General features: G+C 57.5%; 1 protein-coding gene across 11 annotated transcripts in view; it reads left to right on the forward strand.

Annotated features, from left to right (window-relative positions):
* SHANK3 (SH3 and multiple ankyrin repeat domains 3) overlaps positions 1-22858 on the forward strand; it is a 403098-nt gene that overhangs the window by 347336 nt on the left and 32904 nt on the right. For all 11 annotated transcript variants that reach the window (XM_064441038.1, XM_064441069.1, XM_064441094.1 and 8 more), the window contains 4 exons: positions 1345-1480; positions 4116-4196; positions 10193-10320; positions 11841-11946. In XM_064441038.1, the coding sequence (XP_064297108.1) occupies positions 1345-1480; positions 4116-4196; positions 10193-10320; positions 11841-11946 (451 nt within the window). The remainder of the gene's footprint in view (positions 1-1344; positions 1481-4115; positions 4197-10192; positions 10321-11840; positions 11947-22858) is intronic.

Raw genomic sequence — 22858 nt, forward strand, 5'->3', positions numbered from 1 at the left:
GGACGGGGGCGGTGGCGAGGCAGGTGGGACCGTGCGCGGGGAAGGGTAGCGCCAGAGCCGGCGACGGGCAGCGGATGTCTCGGTAGTAATATAGGAATGGGTTTTTTTCTTTTTAAGTGGTGGGAATTACTGAACGTTTGGAGCAAACCTGCAGAGGAAAGGCTGAACTTTCCATCTCCTGGTGTCTTTGAGACCCGAAGCCAGCGGCATGCAACAGCTTAGCTATAATGCGTCTGGCCTTGAACTTAGGGTGATGAAATTAACGTTGCAAGGACAACCTGAATCCTGCCATTACCTGTCTTTTGAGTGCTCCACTTCTGGAAACCTAAATATTAACATAAGTGCCTCTGTAGTTATTCCCCATGGGTAATCACTTGTCTCTTGCTTGCTGTCAGTTGTTCCCTGGAGTAGCAGCACTCCTGGGGTACGCAGCACATTTCAGAAGTGGCGGCCAAAGCGTGCAAACATGGCTGGTTCCTTTACAAAGCGGGTAACTAAGCCCCAAAAGTAGAAACTAGTTTTTCCAGCAGCGAAGCACCTGAACTGTGGTATCCTCATCCCCATTACACCCCAACCTCAGCTACCCAAAGCGAGGGTCCATCTTTAATGCCCCATGGAGACCCTCGTGTTCGCTGCTGCTTGGAGATACCCAAGTACTGAGGTTGCATTTTCCGCTTCATTTCTTGGGTTTGTGCCTTCGAGGTTGCCTAGCCTACCATCACAGCCCAGCGCGTGATGTCCAAGGAGCTAAAAGGTTATGCTGGTGCTAAAAATGCTGACAGGAGTGTGTCCTGTAGGTTGCTGGAAGGAGTCGATCGGCATGTCGATAGCTAGAGGAGCAGATGAGTGTCTCCGTCCGTACGACACGGGTTGCTGCTGGTGGGGACGGGGCGGCTGAGCTGTTCGGGGTGATCCCTCTGCACGGGTGCCTGTGCTCTTCCAGCGCCTCTTGCAGCCCTGTGCACGGCTCGAGACTTGCAGATCCAGGAGCCTCCCCTGCGGCTGCCAAACGCGCGGGCAGAACTAGGAAATGCCCAGTTTTTAGTGGTCTGCCTTGGTGGCCCTGTAGGAAGGGGGTGGTGCAGCTCCTGGCACCACTGCCGCCTTGCAGCCTGGTCTGCGCTGGGTTGCACTGGCCTGTTGCAAGTTCCTCGGCTTCTCCAGGAGCCGGAGGTCACCTCCCACAGGGCCAGCTTAAACACAAAAATGCGCTAGGCTGTAAAAGCAGGTGCGGAGATGCAAAATCGTCTGGTTTTGTGGCTTGGCATCCGTCGGTCTTGCCCTCTGCCTGCTCTCTTTGTGACAGCCAGCCTTCACACTGCTCTCTCTCTGTTTGTGTCCTAGGTGAATGGTGTCAACGTGGTGAAGGTGGGGCACAAGCAGGTGGTCTCCTTGATCCGGCAAGGGGGGAACCACCTGGTGATGAAGGTTGTTTCCGTCAGCCGCAAGCCAGAATCAGAAGAAGTGGTTCGGAAGAAGGGTAGGTGTGGAGCCTCGCGGTTCTCTGAACACGGCGTCGGTTGCGTGGCCTAAATGTGAGCTGGCATGCAGACGCCTGTGGGTCTGCTCCGGCACGGGTGGACGGCCGTGGGGCTGCCAAGCTGCAGCTGGTGAGGAAGGAGGGCACCGCGAGGGGAAGACCTGCCTGTCCCGGCACAGAAACCTGTGCACACGCAGTGCTGCCACACTGGGACACACCGGTGCCCGGCAGCTCGGCTGGGAGCGGTGCAGAGGAGATGGGGACGGTGGTCAGGTGGAGGGGCTGCGGCAGAGCACTGACGCCGGTGGCTGCCGGCCAGGCCTCCTGCAGGTGCCGTCCGCAGCCAGGCTGCCGGTACCAGTAGCTGTGTGCTCACACCGGAGCTGTTTGTGCTCTGCAAAGGTTGGAGCTGGCTCCTCCTCGGGGACAGAGCCGCTTCTGGCACCTGCAGCCCGTGGTGCCCGCAGCAGGCAGTGCTGGAGAGCAGAGACTGCCCCTGCCCTAAGCGGGGTCGTGCTGGGGGAACTGCCCCTGCTTCAGGGTGCTGGGGGTGTTGTGGTGGGGGCCCAGCCCCGCCGTGTGAGGCGGTTGTGATGGAGAGCTGCCCCCCTGCTAAGCATGGGTCTGTCAGGGTGGAGAGTTGTCCCTGTGGGGATGTGGGGGGTGTTGGGGTGGAGGACAGCCCCCATGGCAGTGGGGGGTGCCATGGTGGAGCCTGTCCTCTCTCGGGAATGCCGTGGCTGGGAACTGCCCTGTGGGCTGGGAGCTCCTGAGGGCACGGCCAGTCCTGGGGCTGACAGCCATGTGTGGGGTGGCTGTGGGGCTCCCAGAAGGCTCTGGGCCTTCGCCCCATCATCCATGGGCCCTGGGGGCAGAGCCAAGACCCTCAGCCAGAGGTGGGTCCTGAGGAGGAGTTCGGTGGTGGGCTGATGCGCTGACGGCTAGCTGAGCAGGGCAGCCCTCAGGGTACGGGGCATCAGCTGAGGAGGGCAGGGCACATCTTGGAGGGCAGCTGGATGGGAGGCAGCCAGCTGTGTACGGGGGACACACATCATGGCATACAGCTGTGGAGGACGGGCACACCTGAGGACAGCCAGCTAGGGAGGCTGGATGCACATCTGGGAGCAGCTGGCTGTGGAGGGTAGGACCTCACCCAGGGGCAGCCAGAGGTGGAGGGCAGGGGCTGGCAGTGGAAGGCAGGGACACATCTGGGAGCAGCTGGCTGTGGAGGGCAGGGGCTGGGAGCCCGGCTCGGGGGGCCGGGAGGCTCGGGGGGCCAGGAGCGGGGCGTTCCCAGCGCAGCACACGGGGCGTGGGGGAGGGAGGCAGCTCTGCGCGCTGACACTAAGAGCTGTAATTATATTGTCACGGCACAAAAGCACGAGTCGTGGGAAAGGCTGAGGCTCGGGAATCAGTGCTGGGACCACTGCCAGTGCCGCTTGCCGCTTCTCCTGGTGCTTCCAGCCCTGCAGCCGGTGAGCAGCTGCCCATTGCTGCCCGTCGCTGCCTGCTGCCCATGCCCTGAGCCCCCGGAGCTGGGCGACTGCTTTTCCAGCACGGGGTGTGGGAACCGGAGCCGAGTCCCATCTGCGGGACCTTGGCTGCAGCACAGCCCGGGGGGACCAGACCCCCGTCCCTCCCCAGCTGGGGCTTGTCTCTTCCTGGGGGTGATGGAGGCCTGTGTGGGACTGGCGTTTTCTGGCTGAATCCGCCCCTGTTGGGGTCTCTGATGCAGGCAGCGCCAGCAAAGCCTGAAGCTCCGGTTGCCATGGCAATGCCTGAGCGTTGAATCCAGCATTGTCAGCGAGCAAGCGTGAGGAGGAGGAGGCACCCTAAGTGAAGAGGAAGAGCCTTCAACTCGTCCCCGCTCCGGTGGGCTCATGGCATGCAGCGCCTCCGGGGCAGCCCCGCGGGCCGGCCCAGCTAGGCAGCCCCTCGGGGCAGCCCCGCGCCCCGGCACAGCCCCGCGCCGCCCCGCGCCGGCCATGTGCCTCCGCTTCCCGGCGCGCAGCCGGCCGCCTCCAGCGCTTTGCTAGGGCCGCGGGAGCCTCGCCCCGTCCTGGATACGGCCGAGCCGGCAGAGGAGGGTGGGTGGGCTGTGTTTCACTGGGGGATGCGCCGTGCCGAGGCGGGAATGAGAGACTGAGATCAGGCCTGCTGGACTTGTTTCTCCCTCCTACCCTCCACCCATGGTGTGTGCGGAGGGGAAGCAGCCATCAAAGCTGTTTGCTGAGTCCCACAGGCAGGCAGCCAGCTGCCTGAGACAGATTTAATTCGCGAGAGGCTTTCATAGCCGTAGCATCTCCGGTAGCTGCAGGGGGGCAGGCGCAGCCCGGGGACATGACTTGGACTCTCCTCCGCTGAGGGCTGTGGGAGCCTGGGCAGCGTGCACGTGCCTGCGGGAGCCACCAGCCCCTCCGCGCCGGGGCCTGCCCCGTGCCCCGGGACTGCGCTACCGAGACCATGAAGAAGTTTGCTTCCACACGCAGCCTCAATAAGATCCTGCAGCAGTGCGACTCCTCATCCCGCGAGTACGAGGAGATCCAGGCTGTGGAGAAGAAGTGGCACCTGCATCTGGCCACTCCTCGTAAGTTCCTGGACAAGAAATGCAAAATGCCGTCTCTCTTCCTTTCAGCTCCGCCGCCTCCCAAGAGAGCGCCCAGCACCACCCTGACGCTGCGTTCCAAGTCCATGACGGCCGAGCTGGAAGAGCTGGGTAAGCGCAGCAGGGGCTCGCGCGTGCATGCGGGGCTGCATGAGGAGCATGCGGGGCCGTGGCCGGAGCAGGCAGCGCGCTCGCCCGACGTCCATTTTCCGGAGGGGTGCATGAACACGAGCGCGAGGCGACGCGCGCATCTCCTGTGCCGAAGCATCCGTCGTGCGTAGCCGCGTGTGGGGGGTGGGGGGCTGAGAGCCTGCCGCCGCCGCCGCAGGGGCGCGGGAGCCCCCCGGAGAGCCGGTCACCCCTTCAGTGCTGCGTCCCCAGAGAGGCAGCCTGGGGAAGGATGCTGGGTGCCTCCGTGTGCTTGTGGAGGGGCTCTCCACCCCCATGCCCCGTCCGTCAGGCACCCTGCTCCTCCCGCGCTCCGAACAGCCCCTTGTTTTTATTTCCCTCTACCTCCAGGCAGATACCACATGCTGCCGGATTAGCTGGCATCCCCATGGGCTGCCCTCCCCCCTTACACACACACATACATATGCACACACGCTCACATGTTCTGCTGTCACTACAGAGCCTACCCACGTTTCCAGATGCTTTGGTATCCCAGCTTGCATCTACATGTTTTCCTATATTCTCTTAAAGCCTCTCCGCCCCCACCCCGTCCTCGCTTCCAGGTACCCTGCGCTGAAGCCCCTCGATCTTCCCATCTATTCTGGTGGCCTCACTGAGCCCACACCTTCCCAGTGCGCTGGGCTCCCCCCAGTAGCATCCCGCCAGCTGAGGACCACAGGGGTGCCGGTGCTCACACACCCTCCGACCAGCAGCCCCTTCCCTCTGCACAGAACGACTTGCCCATTTTGCCACGCGTTGCCCGCCGTGCGCTGCAGAGGCCGCAGGGCAGCTGAGCAGGGCGCGCCGCTGCGGTGGCGGTGCCGGGGAGGCCGGCTAGCGGAACGGCGGCCGCGTGGCCCTCGCAGCCTGCCGGGCACAGGGGGTGCGGAGGGAGCCCTTCTGGGGGAGCCTTCGGGGCAGCCGCGCTCCGACACGCGGCTCTGGTGCACACGAGGTGGGCTCTGCCGGGACGGGCTGTTCAGGGCTGACGGCGGGCGGGAGGCGGATGGGCTGTGAGCCCCCTCCAAGAGCGTCAGCGGAGCGAGAGGGAGCCCCTCTGAGCACTGCCTGCTGCCCTGGCTCATGCTTCTGCTGTTTTTTTTATTTGTCTTTGTATTTTTATGGTGCAGAAATGTGGTGATGTGTACAGATGTGCTTGCTGGCCATGGTGCAGAGGCTGCGTGGGGCAGACCCCGTCCTGCCTGGGAGGGGGTCCACCTGCGAGGCAGAAACCTAGGCAGAGACCCCACCACCCCCTCTCTTTTTCAGGGCGTTGAAGGAAGGTCCATGACCTCTCTCACTGCTCTGCTCCCTGTCCTACATGCAGTGTCCAGGCTTTACAACCCTGCGGGGTTCTCCCAAAAGAGATAGACCTTGAGGGTTCCGGCTCACACTCAAGCATAGGTTTGAAAGGACAAATCTCAGCATTTAAGGGTTTGCATCAGCTGGTTGATGGCCACTGTGATTTGTTTTACGCTGAGCCCACTGCCTTGATTTTCACCCTAGCCTGTTCCCTGCCTCTCCAGATCTTTATTACTAAAACTGAAGGGGCTGTGTTTGCTAGTAGCCATTAGGAGAGGATTCAGAATAGCCCGTTTCTTCCACTTTTTGCTCTTCCCCGTTGCACAGATACTGCACAGACCCCAGGATTCATATTTTTACTCTCGATTGCTGGTCCTGAAAGCAGTTCCTAGCCGGTGTGATGGTGCCTGCTTGCACGCACAGGCAGCATGTTGCCTCTGAGAACACGTTTCCCAGCTGCATGTGCCCGTCTTCGGTGAGCATCACGCCCGAGTCGAAGCCTGGCGCGTGTCCTGCAGGCGCCCTTGCAGAGGGACGGGCGCCCCAGCCGCGGCACTTGGCCTTGCAAGTGCCAAGCGGGCGGCGGGGCGGCACCACCGGACGACCTGCGCTCTGGAAACCCGCAGCGGTGTGAGGGAAGGGGGCCCCATTTGCATGTGTTTTGACAAGCAGAGCTGCTGGGTTCGAGGAGGAGGGGAGCAAGCTCGTGGAAGGGAAGTCACGAAAAGCAGAGAAATAGCTCTGCCAGAGAATATATTAAAGATGAGTCCTCTAGGTCTCCCTGAGGATTTTGCATCTAGACAGTGCCTCTCTTTTACCTGGAGAGCGACTAGGAGCAGCAGCTGCCCGTGCCTCCCGGGAGAGGGATTTGTATCCGGTGACTGGTCTTAGTGCACATGTTTTCCAGGAAATTGCAGTGGTTAGTCCCCGCTTTGTGTCCTGTGGGTCAGGGAGCATGCTGGAGCCAGTCCCATCACACATCCCCAGGGAGCACGGCACAGGGAAACGGGGCTTGTTCCTCCTCCCGCACTTTGTCTTCTGGTGGTTGATCCTCCGGCTTTTATTGCAAAGGGGGTAGTTTTAGTGCAGGTCAGCATCCCCACACCTCAGCGATGCCCGATCTCCTTTTCTGAGGGGACGGTGGTGTTGGTGAAAGGGACATTTCTGCCTGCAGCTTCTTAAGGGGAGCTTCGTCGGATGGACCCTGCCCCTTTTTCCTTGCAGCCTGTCCCTGTCCTGCAGAACATCCCACACACCCATGGCCATACCTTAGCATTTTCTTGCTGCGTGTTTTGCCAGTCCCCTTGGAGAAGCAGATTCCCAGCAAGCTGCTAACAAAGCTTTCCTGTCCTGCAGTCCCGGCATTTGCTGGATGCAGAGAAAACTGGCTTTGGGAGCAATGCAGACTGCTGTGTCTCCTTCATGAGCAGGGAGGGATCAAAAGCTTTTAAGAGTTTCTCCATGGCTCGGGCATTAAATGCCATCCAGACCTCCTCCTGGTCTTATTTCCTTCTGAAGTCACACCTTCCCTCTGCTTTCCTGGTCTGAGTGAAGAGGAGGGCGGCTCAGCCGAGGGCTGGTCCTAGCGGTGGGGCTGGCGGAGAGCCCAGCCCGTGTCGGTCCCTGCCCGCCCACGGGGCCGGGACGGGCGCTGGCCTTCCCACGGAGGGGCAGCAGTGCCGAGGAGGATGCACAAGGTGCTGCACCCCCTGCCCTGCCTGAGCCCTCATCCTGCGAGCCCCCAGGCGGACACACGCTCCGCTCCCAGGGCCTGACCCTGCCAGCATGCTGGGAGGCAGGAGAGCGTGTGGGGAAGAGGCACAGCAGGCAGGCAGCGAGGCTGGAGCTGGGAATGAAAGCAGGAACTGTGCATGCCATTCATGTTGTCTTTTGTTTCTTGATTCCAAGCCTCCATGCGGAGAAGAAAAGGGGGTGAGTGAAACCACACATCCTGGGGCTCTTCCCTTCCCCATCAGCCTCCCAGTCGCACCACACAGGCACGCGTGGTGCACCCCACGGGACTGGCCCAGGTCACCGTCCCCTAGTTGTCATGGGAAGGCTCGGCCCGAAGGGAGCCAGAGCGGTGTGGGTCAGCCTCCCGCCCGGCACCGCCACCGCGGGGAGCAGCGGCCACATACAGCTCTGGCGGGGCAGCAAAAAGGCCAAAATCGGCACGGTCATGTCGGGCTCCTGTTGGGCACAGGCAGAAATGCCTGATTTCCAGCCAGGCCCCGTGAATCTCCAGGTCTGACTTCCCCAGTGTTACACTTGCTTTGCGTTTGCTCCGTGGTGAAAATGCCTTCCACAAGAATGTCCCCGCGTGTGGGGTGGTGAAGTACAGTCTCCTTCAGCGCCCGAGTCAGGCCTCTGGAGCTCAGGCAGATGAAATGGCAGCCGCGCTCTGCCGTGCCAGCAGTGCAGGTGCTGCCTCTGCTTCTGCCCCCAGGCAGGCTGTCCGGCTGCTCCCGGCAGTCCCGCGCCGAGGAGGCACCTGAGGATGTACCTGCATTGCAGGCAGGGTTTGGTGGCAGCTCCGAGGGCATTCCCGAGTAGCTGGGGGAGACCTAGTTTGGTTATTAATTGTGGGGGAGACCTAGTTTGGTTATTAATTGTGGGGGAGACCTAGTTTGGTTATTAATTGTCCGAGCTCCGGGTGGAGAGGGTCACCCACCATGAGGGCCATGTTGTTGGTGCCCAAGCTGGCTGGGGTATAGCTGGTCGCAGCAGGGCTCCGTACGTGGCAGTTGCACTACAGGAGGTTCTTGCCAGGGCCGAGAGCCAGTAATGGACAATCCGGAATGGAGCAAGAAGGTTTGTCCCGTGCCAGCACGTGGCTCTGCATTTCTCCAGCCCAGGCGCAGGGTAGAGGGAGGGAGCCTGGAGACCTGACCCCAGATCTTAGCCTTTCAGAGGCAAAACTCTCTCTGTCCTGCTAATGTGAAGCTAGAGAGCTGTTCCCAAGGAGCAGGAAATGTGAGGGACTAGTCCTTCCACCGTAACGGTGATGACGTAGGGAAGAAGCTGAGCCGTGCGTACAAGCGGGAACTCTCTGAGGGACCTCCCCAGAATTCCTCTATACCGAGCAGATCTGTCAGTACCCAGAGGTGGAGGCCATGCAGATGTCCATGGGTCTGAATGATCAGCTGAAGGTCACCAGGGATGTCCTGACATTGAAGGCGGCCATCTCCAAGGGCGTGGTGGAGAGCTCTTGACGCTTTGGACAGCCAAAGCCACCAGGGTGCAGCCATTCCTGGGGGGTCCCTCTTTCAGGGCAGCTCCAGCACTGCCTCGTCCCCCACCCCAGCAGCCTGGCGGCAGGCAGGATGGGCTCCAGGATGCTCTTCCATCTCTGCAAAGGCGTGGCAGGTACAAAGTGCAGCTAGTGGTGATGCGTCTCCCTGCGCTCTAATGGCATTATGAGACGGAAAGAGGGGTAAAGCCAGAAGCAGAGGCAGGTGGAGAGGGCTGAGCATCGCTGTGACTCCGCTCGCAGCACTGAGGTCTCCGGACTAACGTCGCTGCACAGAGCAGCTTCCAGAGACGCTGGTGAGGCAGGTTTCCAGCACATGGTCATCTTTAGAGTGAGCCTGTGGCCCGTCCCTCCTGAGGCTTGGCTGTCCGATGTCCACGCAGTCGCTCAGCGGTGTTTGGCTGCAAGGGTTGAGCCAGCTCCCCTCTGAGCAGGCCGAACTGCCCCGCGCCTCCTGCGGAGCGCGCAGCGTGCAAGTCACACAGCAGTGAGGAAGAGGAACCATGAAGTCCCCCAGAGACAAGAATGGTTGGCTACTGGAGTTCTTGTGCCAAGGAGGTTCAGGAGCTGGCCTGAGCTGTCTCCTTGGAGCAGGTGCAGGTCCTTAGTCCCAGGGCCTCGGCAGATACCTGCCACCAAGTGTGCTGGCCTCAGAGGACGCGTAAGTCCCCTCGGCAAAGACCACTTGGGATCTGTGTTGGTGTAGGGCTCGCTCCTCCACAGACTGGGCTTCTGAAACGTTTGGGACTCATGTTTAGTTTCTGCAACTCAGGCCCGCTGGCTTACAAACTGCCACGCGGACAGCTGCCGTGGCCGCGGGGTGCGGAGGCGCTGACGCCGGCCCGGGAGTCCCGTCAGCCCCAGGCGGGGTTTGGTGGGAACACAGGCCTGATGGCCAGTGCTCTCCGGCTCGCTTGGGTCTCTAGGCTTAGCACCCACGCCGCAGCAGTGACTTCCTAGTCCCAAGTGCAACAGCCAGGCTGGAAAGAGCCCAGAGTTTAAAAGCCCTGCCTGGACACAGGCAGAGCTCGTCAGCCTCGCAGGCGTGCCAGGCGCAGCCAGGGTGGGAGAGTGCCACGGCGCAGTGCCGCTGCGCCAGGCTGTCATCTGCGGGTCCCCCAGCGGAGCCGGGCCGGTGCCTGGTTGTGCATCGTGGCGGGTGGGCAGCTCCAGAAACACCTCCAAAAATCTTCGTTAGCCGCTGGTTGGGGAGGAGATGGCGGAGCGGCCGCTTCCTCAGCTCCGTGCCCGACAGGCCTACGAAGCGCTCGCCCTGCGGGGCCGCTCGCTCCCTGCTCAGCCGCGCTGCAGGGGCGGCCTGTCGTCGGGGAGCTGCCTCGGTGTGGTGGCCCTGCTAACCCGTTTGCTTTTATGTTTGGATTTTCAGAGAAACTGGATGAGATTTTGGCAGCAGCCGAGCCCGCGCTGAGAGCAGACATTGTCGAAGCGGATTCTAGGGCAGCCACTGTGAAGCAGCGACCAACAAGCCGGCGCATCACGCCAGCAGAAATCAGTGTGAGAGAGGAGGGCTCGCGGTGGGAGAGGGAAGGGCGCGTCGTGCTGTGACAGGCGCTGACTGCCAGCCCTGAGACTCGTGCTGGGGAGGGGGTTTCCCCAGGGGGGTGGAAGGAAGGGGTCGGGGGGAGACAGAGACACAGAGCAGGAGTCGGGCAGGTCGTAGAGGAGACAACCCAGGCTGTTTGGTACTTGCTCACCAGTACGGGATTGCCACAGGGAGGACATAAGAGCGGATCTGAAGGAGTGTGGAAAGCTGAGCTGAGAGCTTAGTCTGTCTGTAATTTTCTGGATGCGAAGCTGGGAAATTAGGAGGAATCAAAGAAGAGAAAAACGCCGTCTCTGAGGGGAAGCATGGATGGAGTAGGAGTGGGGCTGCCAGCTCCAGGCTGTCTGGATTGTGAAAGTGCTGCAGGCGGTGGGAGGCAGCTTCTGGAGCCGGAGGTAAAATGGGACAGGCTGCTTCTGAGCAGAGACTGGCCTGAGCAAAGCCTTCCCACGGGAGGAAGACTGCTGCTGGAGTCAGCATCGCTGTGCCACCCCACCCTGGGCACAAAGCGCCGGAGAGACGGCGGGGGGAGCCGGCAGGCGGGGGGGAGCAGGCAGGCACAGGGGAGCAGGCAGGCAGTGGGGAGCAGGCAGGCAGTGGGGAGCAGGCAGGCAGGGGGGAGCAGGCAGGCACAGGGGAGCAGGCAGGCAGGGAGGAGCAGGCAGGCAGGGGGAGCAGGCAGGCAGTGGGGAGCAGGCAGGCACAGGGGAGCAGGCAGGCAGGGGGAGCAGGCAGGCAGGGGGAGCAGGCAGTCAGGGGGAGCAGGCAGGCAGTGGGGAGCGGGCAGGCAGGGAGGAGCAGGCAGGCAGGGGGAGCAGGCAGGCAGTGGGGAGCGGGCAGGCAGGGAGGAGCAGGCAGGCAGTGGGGAGCAGGCAGGCAGGGAGAGCAGGCAGGCGGGGGGACAGGCAGGGGGAGCAGGCAGGCAGGGAGGAGCAGGCAGGCAGGGGGAGCAGGCAGTCAGGGGGAGCAGGCAGTCAGGGGGAGCAGGCAGGCAGGGGGAGCAGGCAGTCAGGGGGAGCAGGCAGGCAGTGGGGAGCGGGCAGGCAGGGAGGAGCAGGCAGGCAGTGGGGAGCAGGCAGGCAGGGAGAGCAGGCAGGCGGGGGGACAGGCAGGGGGAGCAGGCAGGCAGAGGGGGCAGGCAGGCAGAGGGAGGGAGGGTGAACCCTTCAAAGGGCAATAGCGCAGGTTTTGGGGACACGCTGGCTGGGGCAGCACGGAAGACGGACTTTTGAAGGTAGAGGCGAGTAAGGGTCTGTCCTTGTCCCCAGGGAAGCGTCCCCTCCTGGGGCTGTGGCAGTGCCAGCTGCAGGCACAGGGCGGCGGGGCAGGGTCCGGCGTGCAGACCAGCGTGGGGGCCGAGCTCCACCTTCACCCGCAGTCAGAAGGATGGTGTGGGCTGACATGAAGTGTTGTGTCCTTTTGCTGAGTCTCGCTGACGTCCAGAATGGAAATTTCCTTTTTTCTCTTCCAGTCACTCTTTGAACGCCAGGGTATGGCAGCACACTCGGGGGTCCTTGCGGGAGCTGAGAAGCCCCATGTTTCACTGCGCAAAGGAATTCCACGGACAAAATCTGTAGGTAAGGCAAACTGGGGGGAAATCCCTTCCTAAAGAGGAAAGCTTGTCCCCGTGGAGCATTCATGCCTGCACGGGGACCAGAAGGTTCAGGAACCAGGAACTCAGCCCTCTCTACTGGCTTGTTACTAAAGACCTTTGAAGAGTGGGTGTGTTATGTGATTTCTGCTTTGAAGGTTGCATGCGTCCTGAGAAGCCTGTTCTAATGCTGACACTGGTCCTGCTCTGAGCAGGTTGGGCTGGAGACCTCCAGAGGTCCCCTGCTCTCCAAGTCTCATGACGGCACTGCCAGGGATAAGGGAGTTTCTCCCGCCCTCCGTGCTGGCGGATGAGGCTGGTGGGTGACGTTCTGTCGGGCTGCGTAGCGCTGGGCTGGGCGCACAGCGTGCTGGACACGTGGATGGTTGAGAGTAAAACCGTGAGCTGTAACGAACTGAGACGATGGAGCAGGTAACTGAATTTTTAATAAGGGAAAACAGGACAGGGCCTGGAACAGGCCCTCATCTCTGGTCTATGCCGGGATCTTTAGACGCTGTCGCAAAAGGTTTGCAGTGCAACTAAAACCGAAAAGATGCCGGAGGAGGGAGATGGGAGGACGAGGCAGAGTGAACAAGGGCTGGTGGCACAATGCCGGGGAGGGGGTGGGGGGTGTCTCATTTTCTTCTCTTGATTTTGTGCATCAGTGGGTTTCGTCTGGGCCGTAACGCCAAGCCACGGCGTTAGCAAGGGCTGAGGGCTGTGCGGGTCGCAGCTGGGGACAGTGTGTTAGCGCTTCTGTAGAGAAGCTGAGGGGCAGGAGGAAAGGGGGCAGAGAGGAGGTGGTGCACTGGGTGGCAAGTGCTAATTTTAAGTAACCCCAAGGCATCGTTTGATAGTAACGGTGATGCCAAAACAGACTGTAAGTTTAACACACAAAATAAGTGAACAGAGTATTTCTGCTTCAAGCTACAGCTGAGAGCACACAGTCTCAGCAAGGATGTAAAAATTAGTTGAAAAATGCAAGGGTTAGTGTTCAAAATATACTTTTTTAATGTACAGAGCCACAGAACTGCTGTGCATATGTTCCTCGCATTCTTGTTTGTATGAGAGCAGCTGGTACCTGTAGTCCCACGTGAGAATGGCCTGAGAGTAGTAGATAGCTAGAGATAATCAAACGTGTGTATGATTAATCAGAAAAACAAACTGGGAGAGATAATCTTTAAAAAAAAAAGAGTGGGTGTTTAATGGACTGCCCTGGCACGTACTTGCACGCCATGTTGATAACGCTGCTGTCCTGCCATGAAATGTACGGGCAGAAAGCTCCCGTAACTCTGAAGAGCTGGACTGGAACCCGGGCCGAGCAGCTGACGAGGCGCAGTGTGGGAAGCATTAATTAGTGGCTCATACGTTGCAGTCCTGCTAAGGCACGTGGTAGAAAGGCAGCAGAGCTGACTGCCTCGGCGCCTGGGACCGCCACAGCACCCACCCTTGGCCTTGCTAGAGTGCAAGTAACCAGTTAATTGTCTCATGAAGGTCCAAAGCATCGGTAGCGCCTGCAGGATGGGGTTCGTCTCATCCAGCCCTGCGTGTTAACAGTCCAGAAGTCTCCATCCAGGTGAGGTGCCCGGGAACCCTCTGCAGTGACCAGGGGGAAATCGGCGCTTCTAACATGATGTATCTGATGTTGTGATCTTAGAGGTGGGTGCTGCGCGAGTGCCCACGGGCCGTAAGGGGTACCCGGGGCCTGCTGGGGTGTACGGCCGCCTGGCAGACAAGCATGCAGCGGCCAGTGGTGTCTAAAGCGCATCTTCACTTTGCAAACTCTATCCTAGATGCGATGCTTGGTTTATGTGTGAGAATGTTTGTGCAAATGCTTCTGAGCAGAAGTTATTCAAGGTTCAATCAAGCCACAAACAGCTGGAAATCGTATCAAAGGGGATCTGTGTTGTAAAACAGCATCTTAACCCAGTAATAGATCATAAATGGGAGAAGTATTCATTAAATATGGAATATTTGCTCATAAGGAGCTCCTTTTTGCTTGTGAAAGCAGAGTCAGTGGCTCAGGGAGTCCCTGTAAAGCTCCAGCTCGTTGTGCAGGTATGCTGGGAAGGATCTCTGCACGCAGAGAACCGTGAGAGGAGGGATTCGAAGTTCATAGGGTTTATGCAGCTGTAAGGTTTGCCGGGGTGCGTGTAGGGTTCAGATGCTCATGAGCACAGAGTGTAATGTCCCTTGTACGTCTTTTTTGCTCAGCACCTACAGCACTGAGACCCTGATCCTTGCACGGGGTTCCCAGCCATTACAGCTACACACCCCGTGCAACAAGGGGATTAGAAACGCTAGATTTAATCTGCCTCAGGGAAGATTGAAAGCAGACCCGGAGATGCCCTGTTTCTGAGCAGGGATGGATGCAGCTGCCACGAGCACAGCGTCCGAGCGCAACCCGACCATAAATACAGGGGGAAAAAATCACATATAGCTCTTAATTATGCTCAGTCCAAGAATGGCATGCGTCTGTCTGCACTGAAAGGGAACAATTCCTGTTGAGGAGGGGACGGCAGCTTCTTGTTTCCAATTTGCCTGCCACAATACGCACCACAAGCAGTGCCTCTTAGAAACCGGCTAATTTTTATGGAATTCCAGATAAGCTAAAATAGAAAACAGCCAAACAGCAGAAATTGGGTTGCAATTGGCTTGTTTTAGAAGTCCTTCTTGAGCTGTCATTTCACACCCACGATGACAGGCTCATACGCTGTACAGTCAGTTGACTTCATGGTAAAAATCACTACTAAAAGCAAGGAACTAGATGAAAAATAAGCAGGTTGGTTGGTTTGGTTTTTTGGTGAATAAATGCTCTGAATTATTTGCATATTACACAGCTGGTTTAGATTCCCAGGGACTTGTGACAAAGGATCAAAGTATTTCATGTTCACATCTGAACATTTCTTGAGACAAAGGTGGTTAACCCTCGACTGGCTACAAAGAAAGCAGAACGGAAGAAATATTTCAACAGAAAAATGTGAAGGCAAGAAATGCATTGCAGTGGGGAGGCTGATAGAAAAGAAAAATCTCTGTCAGGCTTCCAAGATAGCTACCACGCCATCTGCTCCAGCATCAGAAGTTGAAAACACTTGAAAGTCTGCAGAACCGTCATGGTACTCGCAAAGTCTCTCCCCTGAGCAAATTCAAGATGATGTAGACGGTGGTTTTGCACGGATGGAAGCGGCGTGTCTGCCCCGTGTCAGTTAGAAACGCGACGGGCCGCAGGCGCTGGCTGTAGGTGGCAGGTGCCCCTTACTGCCCAAGCGTTGCCACTGCTGGGGAAGCGAGGGGTGGCTTGGCGGTCAGAAAGACACTGAGGATGCCGGCCTCCCCCCGCTCTGCCAGCTCGGGGGTGAGCGTGCATCCTCGCTTGGCTGCGCGAGGGTCTGGTGGGGCAGGGGCAGCTCTGCTCCCCGCCCCAGGGCCGTCCTTCCCTCTACAGACCCTGGGTGAACTCCCAGTGCCTTCCCCTCTTCTGAACAGGTCCTCAGGCTCACCCTAGCCGCGACCTGTGCCGCAGCGGCCAGCGCAGAGCTGTTATTACTGCTCTCTGAAGGGCGGCGGGCTCTCCTCCTCCTGCTGTCAGTTCTGAGGTTGCCTGGAGCTGATGCCAGCCCCGCGCACCCGAGGACGGAGATGCTCGCCCGCTTTGTGCCGCTGGACATGGGCGAAGCTGAGGCACTTGGCACCCTTCTGCTCTAGCTCAGGGGTGGCTTTGGGGGCTGCTCTGCCATCCCTGCACAGGAAAAGCAAGGTTGGGAGTGGTGGGGTGTGCTCTGGAGAGAGCCACCTCATTAGCTAGCCCAAATTAATGCACAGTTAGATTCTCACAGGGATTTAGGCTGTTATGGCAACAGGCCCAAAAGCGTTATGGAGAGTTTTTGTGTTTTCCTCGGAGATTAATAATGCATTGAGCATGCTGTGAATTGCAGAGAGGGGTTGCCATGAGGCTTGTGGCATTGCCAGGCTGCGCTTCGGGCATGCACCCGGCAGCGTGATTCTCATTTCACGCCAGTTACTCTGCGTGCTCGGAGACAGGGCTGTGTGCTGGTCCTTGCTGGTGGCTGGAGGCTGCGTTTTCACCCAAGTTCTTTACTCCTGCATGTGCCAACCTCTGTAGTTGTCCTGGTGATGTCTCATTGCTCTTTGTAGGAAGCATGTATGGCCCCCCACAATGAAGGCACAATGATTCAGAGCATAGAATCGTGAATGGTTTGGGTGGGAAGGGACCTTTCGAGGCCATCCAGTCCAACCCCTTGCAGTGAGCAGGGACATCTTCAACTAGACCAGGTTGCTCAGAGCCCCGTCCAGCCTGGCCTTGGATGTTTCCAGAGATGGGGCATCGACCACCTCTCTGGGCAACGTGGGCCAACATTTCACCACCCTCACTGTAAAAAAATTTTTCCTTATATCCAGTCCCCTTATATCCCTTGTCCTGTCACAACAGGCCTTGCTAAAGAGGTCGCCCCCACCCTTCCCACAGGCCCCCTTTAAGCACTGGGAGGCCGCAATAAGGTCTCCCCGCAGCCTCCCCTTCCCCGGCTGCACAACCCCAGCTCTCCCAGCCCGGCCTCGCAGCAGAGGGGCTCCAGCCCCCGGAGCATTTCTGTGCCCCCTCTGGCCCCGCTCCAGCAGCCCCGTGTCTGTCCCGTGCTGAGGAGCCCCGAGCTGGAGGCGGCGCTGCAGGGGGGTCTCACAGAGCGGGGCAGGGGGGCAGCACCCCCTCCCTCGCCCTGCTGCCCGCGCTGCTGGGGATGCAGCCCAGGGCACGGCTGGCTTCTGGGCTGTGAGCGCACGCTGCCGGCTCATGCCCAGCTTTTCACACACACCCCCATACCCCAAAATCCTTCTCTGCAGCGCTGCTCTCCATCCCTCCATCCCCCAGCCTGTGCTGATACCGGGCGTGGCCCCGATCCAGGTGCAGGACCCTGCACTTGGCCTTGTTGAACCTCATGAGGTTCTCACAGGCCCACCTCTCCAGCTTGCCCAGGTCTCTCTGGATGACATCCCATCCTTCTGGTGTGTCAACTGCACCGCTCAGCTTGGTGTCACCTGCACCCATGCTGAGGGTGCTCTCGATCCCACTGTCTATGACATTGATGGAGATACTAAACAGCACTGGTCCCAGTACGGACCCCTGAGGGACACTACTCATCACCAGTCCCCATCTGGACATCGAGCCATTGACCATGACCCTCTGGATGTGACCATCCAACCAGTTCCTTATCTGCCAAACAGCAGTCCACCCATCAAATCTGTATCTCTCTAGTTTAGAGAGAAGGATGCTGTGGGGGACCATGTCAAAGGCCCTACAGAAGTCCAGATAGATGACATCTGTAGCTCTTCCCTTGTCTACTGATGTAGTCACTCCATCATAGAAGGCCACTAGGTTGGTTGGTGTTTGAAGAGAACTGAGAGACAAAGTCTCGAAGGCAGTTAGCAAAGGGACAGGTTGGTTGGTTTGTCATTGATCGTCCAGTCATGCACATGGAAGATGGACCAGGCACAGAGGCAGGTCACGGGCAGCACACACAGCATCGTGCCGTTTGCGGCAGTCAAATGCTCTTTTTCCTCAGAGGTCAGCCCCACCTCCACCATCTCCCTGGAGAGCTGGGAATAGCGCTCAAGGTTTCACGTTCATCTGGCAGCCCGTCGGTGTGTGGTTGAGGTCCGGAGGAGGCAGGAGCGCTCGGTCGCTAGCAGCGGAGCGGCTGGGAAGCAGAGCACAGACGCCGTGCACGGTCCTGCGACACGGGAATAGAGGCCGGCAGGTTGGTAGTTGCTAGGCTGAGATCCGATAGACTGAAAGGGCAGTCTAGTTCAGGTGCTACGAGTTCAAAGGGACTGCCTGCCCTCGGTGTCGTGCTGCATGTTAGAGTCTGGCTGAGGCTTGTCACCAGAGACTTCTTGTGTCGGCTGATGGCCTGCTCTGTGCTGCGCACGCTGGCGGAGAGCTGCCCTGCTCTTATCGCTCTTCTTATCGCACTCTACAACTACCAGAAAGGAGGCCGTAGCGAGGTGAGGGTTGGTCTCTGCTCCCAGGTCACCAGGGACAGGGCGAGAGAGAATGGCCTCAAGCTGCTCCAGGGGAGAGTTAGGCTGGAGATGAGGGAAAATGTCTTCATTGAAGGAGTGGTCAGGCCCTGGCACAGGCTGCCCAGAGAGGTGGGGGAGTCACCATCCCTGGGGGGGTTTAAAAGGTGTGTAGACGTGGCACTTCAGGGCATGGTTTAGGAGACCTGGTAGTGTTGGGTTTACGGTTGGACTTGATGATCCTAGAGGTCTTTTCCAACCTTAATGATTCTCTGATTCCTTGGGTGCCTCTGTGTTGTGTAGAAGGGGTCCAAATGCTGCAGGAGTGGGTCAGGTCCTTCTCCTGCAGGCTGCCGATCCCCGGGCCGAGGTCTGCCCCTTGCCGGATGCAGCGTTTGGCGACAGACAAGTGTTAAGATAAAAGTTAAAATGAGCATATTTACGACAAGTATTTAACTGTTAACATTTCAGCCAGTAAGCGTGGCATTGGATAAGGGAGCCGTGCGTTCAGCTACATCTATTTTAGATAAACTCAAATAGATTCTCTCTCCATTTCAAGTTAGAAACTGCCAGGGTGGTTTCACCGCCCTGTAGCTGGTCCCTCACCTTTTAGGAGGACCCTTTTCCTCGGCACTGCTTTCACCAGGGGATTTCTGTATGGCTCTATGCTCGTTACCTCTGCAGGGGTCTGTGCAGGGGTCTGTGCAGGGGCCTGCGCAGGGTCCGGCCTGCTCTGCAAGGCTTGAACGCGGTTCATAAATTCAATACGTAATCAAGACATCAGGTTTCAAGCCTGCTCCCGGAGGATTACTGGTTGCTTTTGTTCAGCTTCGGAGACTCCCTGAGCAGAACTATATCTCCTGCATAGACAGTAAATAAAACACAGCAATCATTAGTCTCATGCTTAAATATAGACAGATGCTTCTCCGTGTTAAGGGAGAGGTTTTCATTTTGCCTGTGTGATCACATTTAAACATCAGTGAGGAGTTTCTATGATGAAGACTGTATTTTACAAAATTCGCTATCCAGTAGGAATGGGTCATGAAAGATTTAAATGAGAGAACATAATAACAGAGCAACACAATTCAAAGAAAGCCTTGTAAAAGGTCTTTGCAGACCAGACGGGCATCAGATTAATCTGATAGGTGGAGCTTCAAAAGCAAGGAGAGGGGGTAATTCTGCCCACGGTGCCGGTAAGCCGCAGAGCTCCCTGCTGCCGGATATTGGGAGCGCGAGAGATTTGCGTGAGTTCAAAGAGCACTGCCAAGGGTCTGCGAGAAGAAAGTCCGCCAAGGGTTAAACACAAAGGCCGTCTGACTCAGCCAGCTCTTGATCAGCAAATTGCTGGAAGCTGACAGAGTATCTGGGAGGGGCGAAGCAGCGCTGCATGCTTGCTGTGTTCTTATGTGCTTCCTCAGGCAATTATTGTTGGCCGCTGCCAGGCAGCACACTGGGCTAGATGTGCCTTTGATCTGCGGGGCTGGAGGGGAGATGGAGAGGTGGAGTATTGCGGCAGTGTCGTCAGCAGAACGTAGGGAGTGAGCAAGCTGCACGGAGGGGAGGAGAGGCAGATGAGTAAATGGATGTAGTTGTTTATGCAGGGCTCGGATGGCAAGCACGCAGCTACAGCGAGCGGAGGAGCCGTGTCAGAATGGTGAGCTGCAGGTAGTGAAGAAGGCGCCTGCCAAGAATTTGCTTTCCTCCCACCTCTCCCATCAGCGATCCCTCCTGAGTGTTGATTTTCTTGCTGAGGAGCGATAGAAGACATTCGTTTTCACAGGGAACAGACATTATTCCCACTGTTCCAAGGAGCAGGGTTGTAGAGATGGTCAGCTTGGAAACCAGAACTGGAATGAAGCCACTCTTCTGTCGTAGGATCGAAGGATAATTCAGGTTGGAAGGAGGAGGTCTCTAGCTCAGCCTCGAGCTCAAAGCAGGGTCAGCTATATGATCAGGTCGTGTTGCTGAGGGTTTTATCCCATCTGGTCTCAAAAACCTCCAAGGATGGAGACTGCACACCCTTTCTGCGCAGCCTGTTCCACTGCTTGACTGTCCTCATCATAAAATTACTCCTTTTTTGCAGCCAGAACCCTTATTTCAGTTTTGCCCATTGCACATTGTCCTCCCACCATGTACCACTGTGAAAAGGCTGGCTTTGTCTTCTTGATAAGCTCCCCGTAGGTACCAGAAGGCCGCTGTTAGGTCCCCCCAAAGCCATTCCTTCTGCAGGCTGAACAAGCCCAGCTCCCTCAGCCTCTCCCGACAGGGCAGGAGCTCCCGCCCTGACCCTCTTGGCGGCTCTCCACAGAACTCCCTTCAGTTTGTTCATGCATTTCTTGTACTGGGGACCCCAAAACTGTATGCGGTATTGTAGGCGGTGTCTCATGAGTGGGAGTGAGAGGGATCGTAGAATCACAGAATGGTTTGGGTTGGAAGGGACCTTTAGAGGTCATCTAGTCCAACCCTCTGCTGTGAGCAGGGACATCTTGATCCAGATCAGGTCACTCAGAGCCCCGTCCAACCTGACCTTGGATGTGTCTAGGGATGGGGCATCGACCACCACTCTGGGCAACCGGTTGCTCTTTGCTCTGTCTGTTGCCTTTGCCCTGTTCACGCAGCCCAGGAGGCTGTTGGCCGTTGCTGCTGAGGCACAGGGCCAGCCCATGTTCCCCTCACTGCATCCCAACCCCCCCAGGTTCTTTTCCACAGAGTTGCTTCCCAGCCAGCCGGTCCTCAGCCTGTCCCGTTGCAAGGGGTTCTTCCTTCTCAGGTGTGGGACTTTGTTGACATTCAGGGAGCTCCTGCCAGCCCGTTCCTCCTAGCCTGTCTAGGTCCTTTCGAGATGTGTAGCTGGTGTTTGAACTTGGCCCTGCTCCAGATATCATTTGCCGTAGTGCTCCCCTGCTCGTTTAAGAAAAAAAAATGGAGGAGAGATGCTTACGGCAGAGAAAAATAGCAAGTGGGAAACAGAATAGAATGAATAATTGTAGAAGCAGGTATGTAAAATAAAACAAAAACTAATACCCACACCATGAATACATTTAGATTATCCAGCTGCCCCCTTCACCCTTCCTTCACTTGAAATACTTTGCTTTTAACATACTACAAGCAGGGACTGCGAGCCCACAGGTAGGACGGGGCCACACGCCACAGCAGTTCACGGTCGGCAGCCTGTGCGTGCTGGCAGTCAGTGTCCCCTCTGGCCTGGAAATTTGAGAAAGACGAGCCAGCTTTCCAGTGTTATTTCCTGAAATAGCTCTGTGCTCGACACAGTAGTACCTGTCTACAGGATGGCCAGCACATCCCTAAGACGAGCTCTAATGGCACTAGGCCGTGTTCCATAAGAGGCTGGGCAAGGTAACAGAGCTCAGCGCTGCATAAATTTCCTTGTTTCAACTCTTGGCCATTCCCAGGCGAGAAGTAGAAATAAGCATAAAGGCATGAGGGTTTTTTGGATCTTCTTGCTGTTAAGAGCATGACGATGTCTATACTGAATCAAACCGTGGCTCCATCTAGTGCAGGATCCTGTCTTAAGCATTGTTCTTAAGCAGATGCCCAGGGAAGAGTGAAAACAGGGCAAGGATATGCTGTGTCTCCCGAATACTCACCCAGGCAGCTCCTGGCTTCAGTTCAGAGGTTTCTGTGCACATAATAGCCCACAAAAAGTGCATCCACCGTGGCTTTGTCCAGTCTCTCTTTGAACTTGTGTCGTGCTTCCAGTTCATTATGCTACCTCGGTATTAAAAAATCCCCAAATCGTGTTCAGCAAAAATAGCACGGCTTTGAACACGGTCATAGTCTGATCAATGTGACGAGATGTGAAGTTCGGTGCTCACTGGCCCTTTTCCCCGCAGCGGACTCTGCATCTGCAGGCGTTCGCTGAAATTGCTAATGTAGTAGCAGGCACGGTTGCCAAAGCGCTCCGAATGCTGGTGGGCATTACGGAAAAAGCATTAGAGCCAAGAAAGCAGGTGGTCACCGCGCCGCTGTGCCAAGACGCGGCTTTCTGCCATCCTGAGCATTCTCTCAAGAGCAATCTGAAACCTTGAAAACAGCTGAACTGACACTGAAAAGAAAGGCGTACGGCGAGTAAGTGTTGAGCATAGCAAAGCAGGACTTGGGGAAGAGAGGCAGGCTCGTGCAGAGGGCTGGAGCAAGCTAGGCTGGTTAACTGGCACCCGTGCAAGTTCTTGCACCGTACTTGCTATGTTAATGGATTTTTCCTCCTATTACTTTACTCGGCAAGATTCTCATACTCTTTCACTGAGTATTACAAGTACCTGAAGAAGCTCTTGCTGTGCACCCAGGTAGTAAGTTAAGAGTAAGAATGGCAGAATCCGGCTTCCTTGGGTGCTTCCAATTCTTGAAATACATAAGTTTCTGCTAGACCCTGCTTCTGAATTCAGTCTAGCACATTGAAGCATATGTAACCCCTCGGGGGAAAGGGGGGGGGTGCGACACGAGAACAGCGGGCGGGCGAGTGCGAGAACCCGCACATGGGAGATGGCACTGTTTGCTGTGAGTTGCACAACCTGGTTGCACTCAGCTGTCTCACACGTCGGCAGTTGGGTGTCGGGAGGTTTGATCCAGCAAGTGTTCGATTCTGTCACTGTTGCGTTGGGCTGGAGAGCGTTCAGCCCGGTTGGGAAGTGTTGGGCACAACTGTCTGATGGATTTAAAACAACGTAAGACATTGTGAGAGTCCGTGGCCGCCCTTCTGTGCCAAGTGAACATGAGCAAAGGGCCAAACTGCAAATGCTTGCACCAAGCAAATCGAAGGTGAAGTGGAAAGTCACCTCAGAAAGGAAGGGGTTGGGGGAAGAAAGAGGTGTCATACATCCGATTTGCGGTGACTGTCACGC

The sequence above is a fragment of the Phalacrocorax carbo genome, chromosome 1, assembly GCF_963921805.1.
Source record: "Phalacrocorax carbo chromosome 1, bPhaCar2.1, whole genome shotgun sequence".
Taxonomy (NCBI): domain Eukaryota; kingdom Metazoa; phylum Chordata; class Aves; order Suliformes; family Phalacrocoracidae; genus Phalacrocorax; species Phalacrocorax carbo.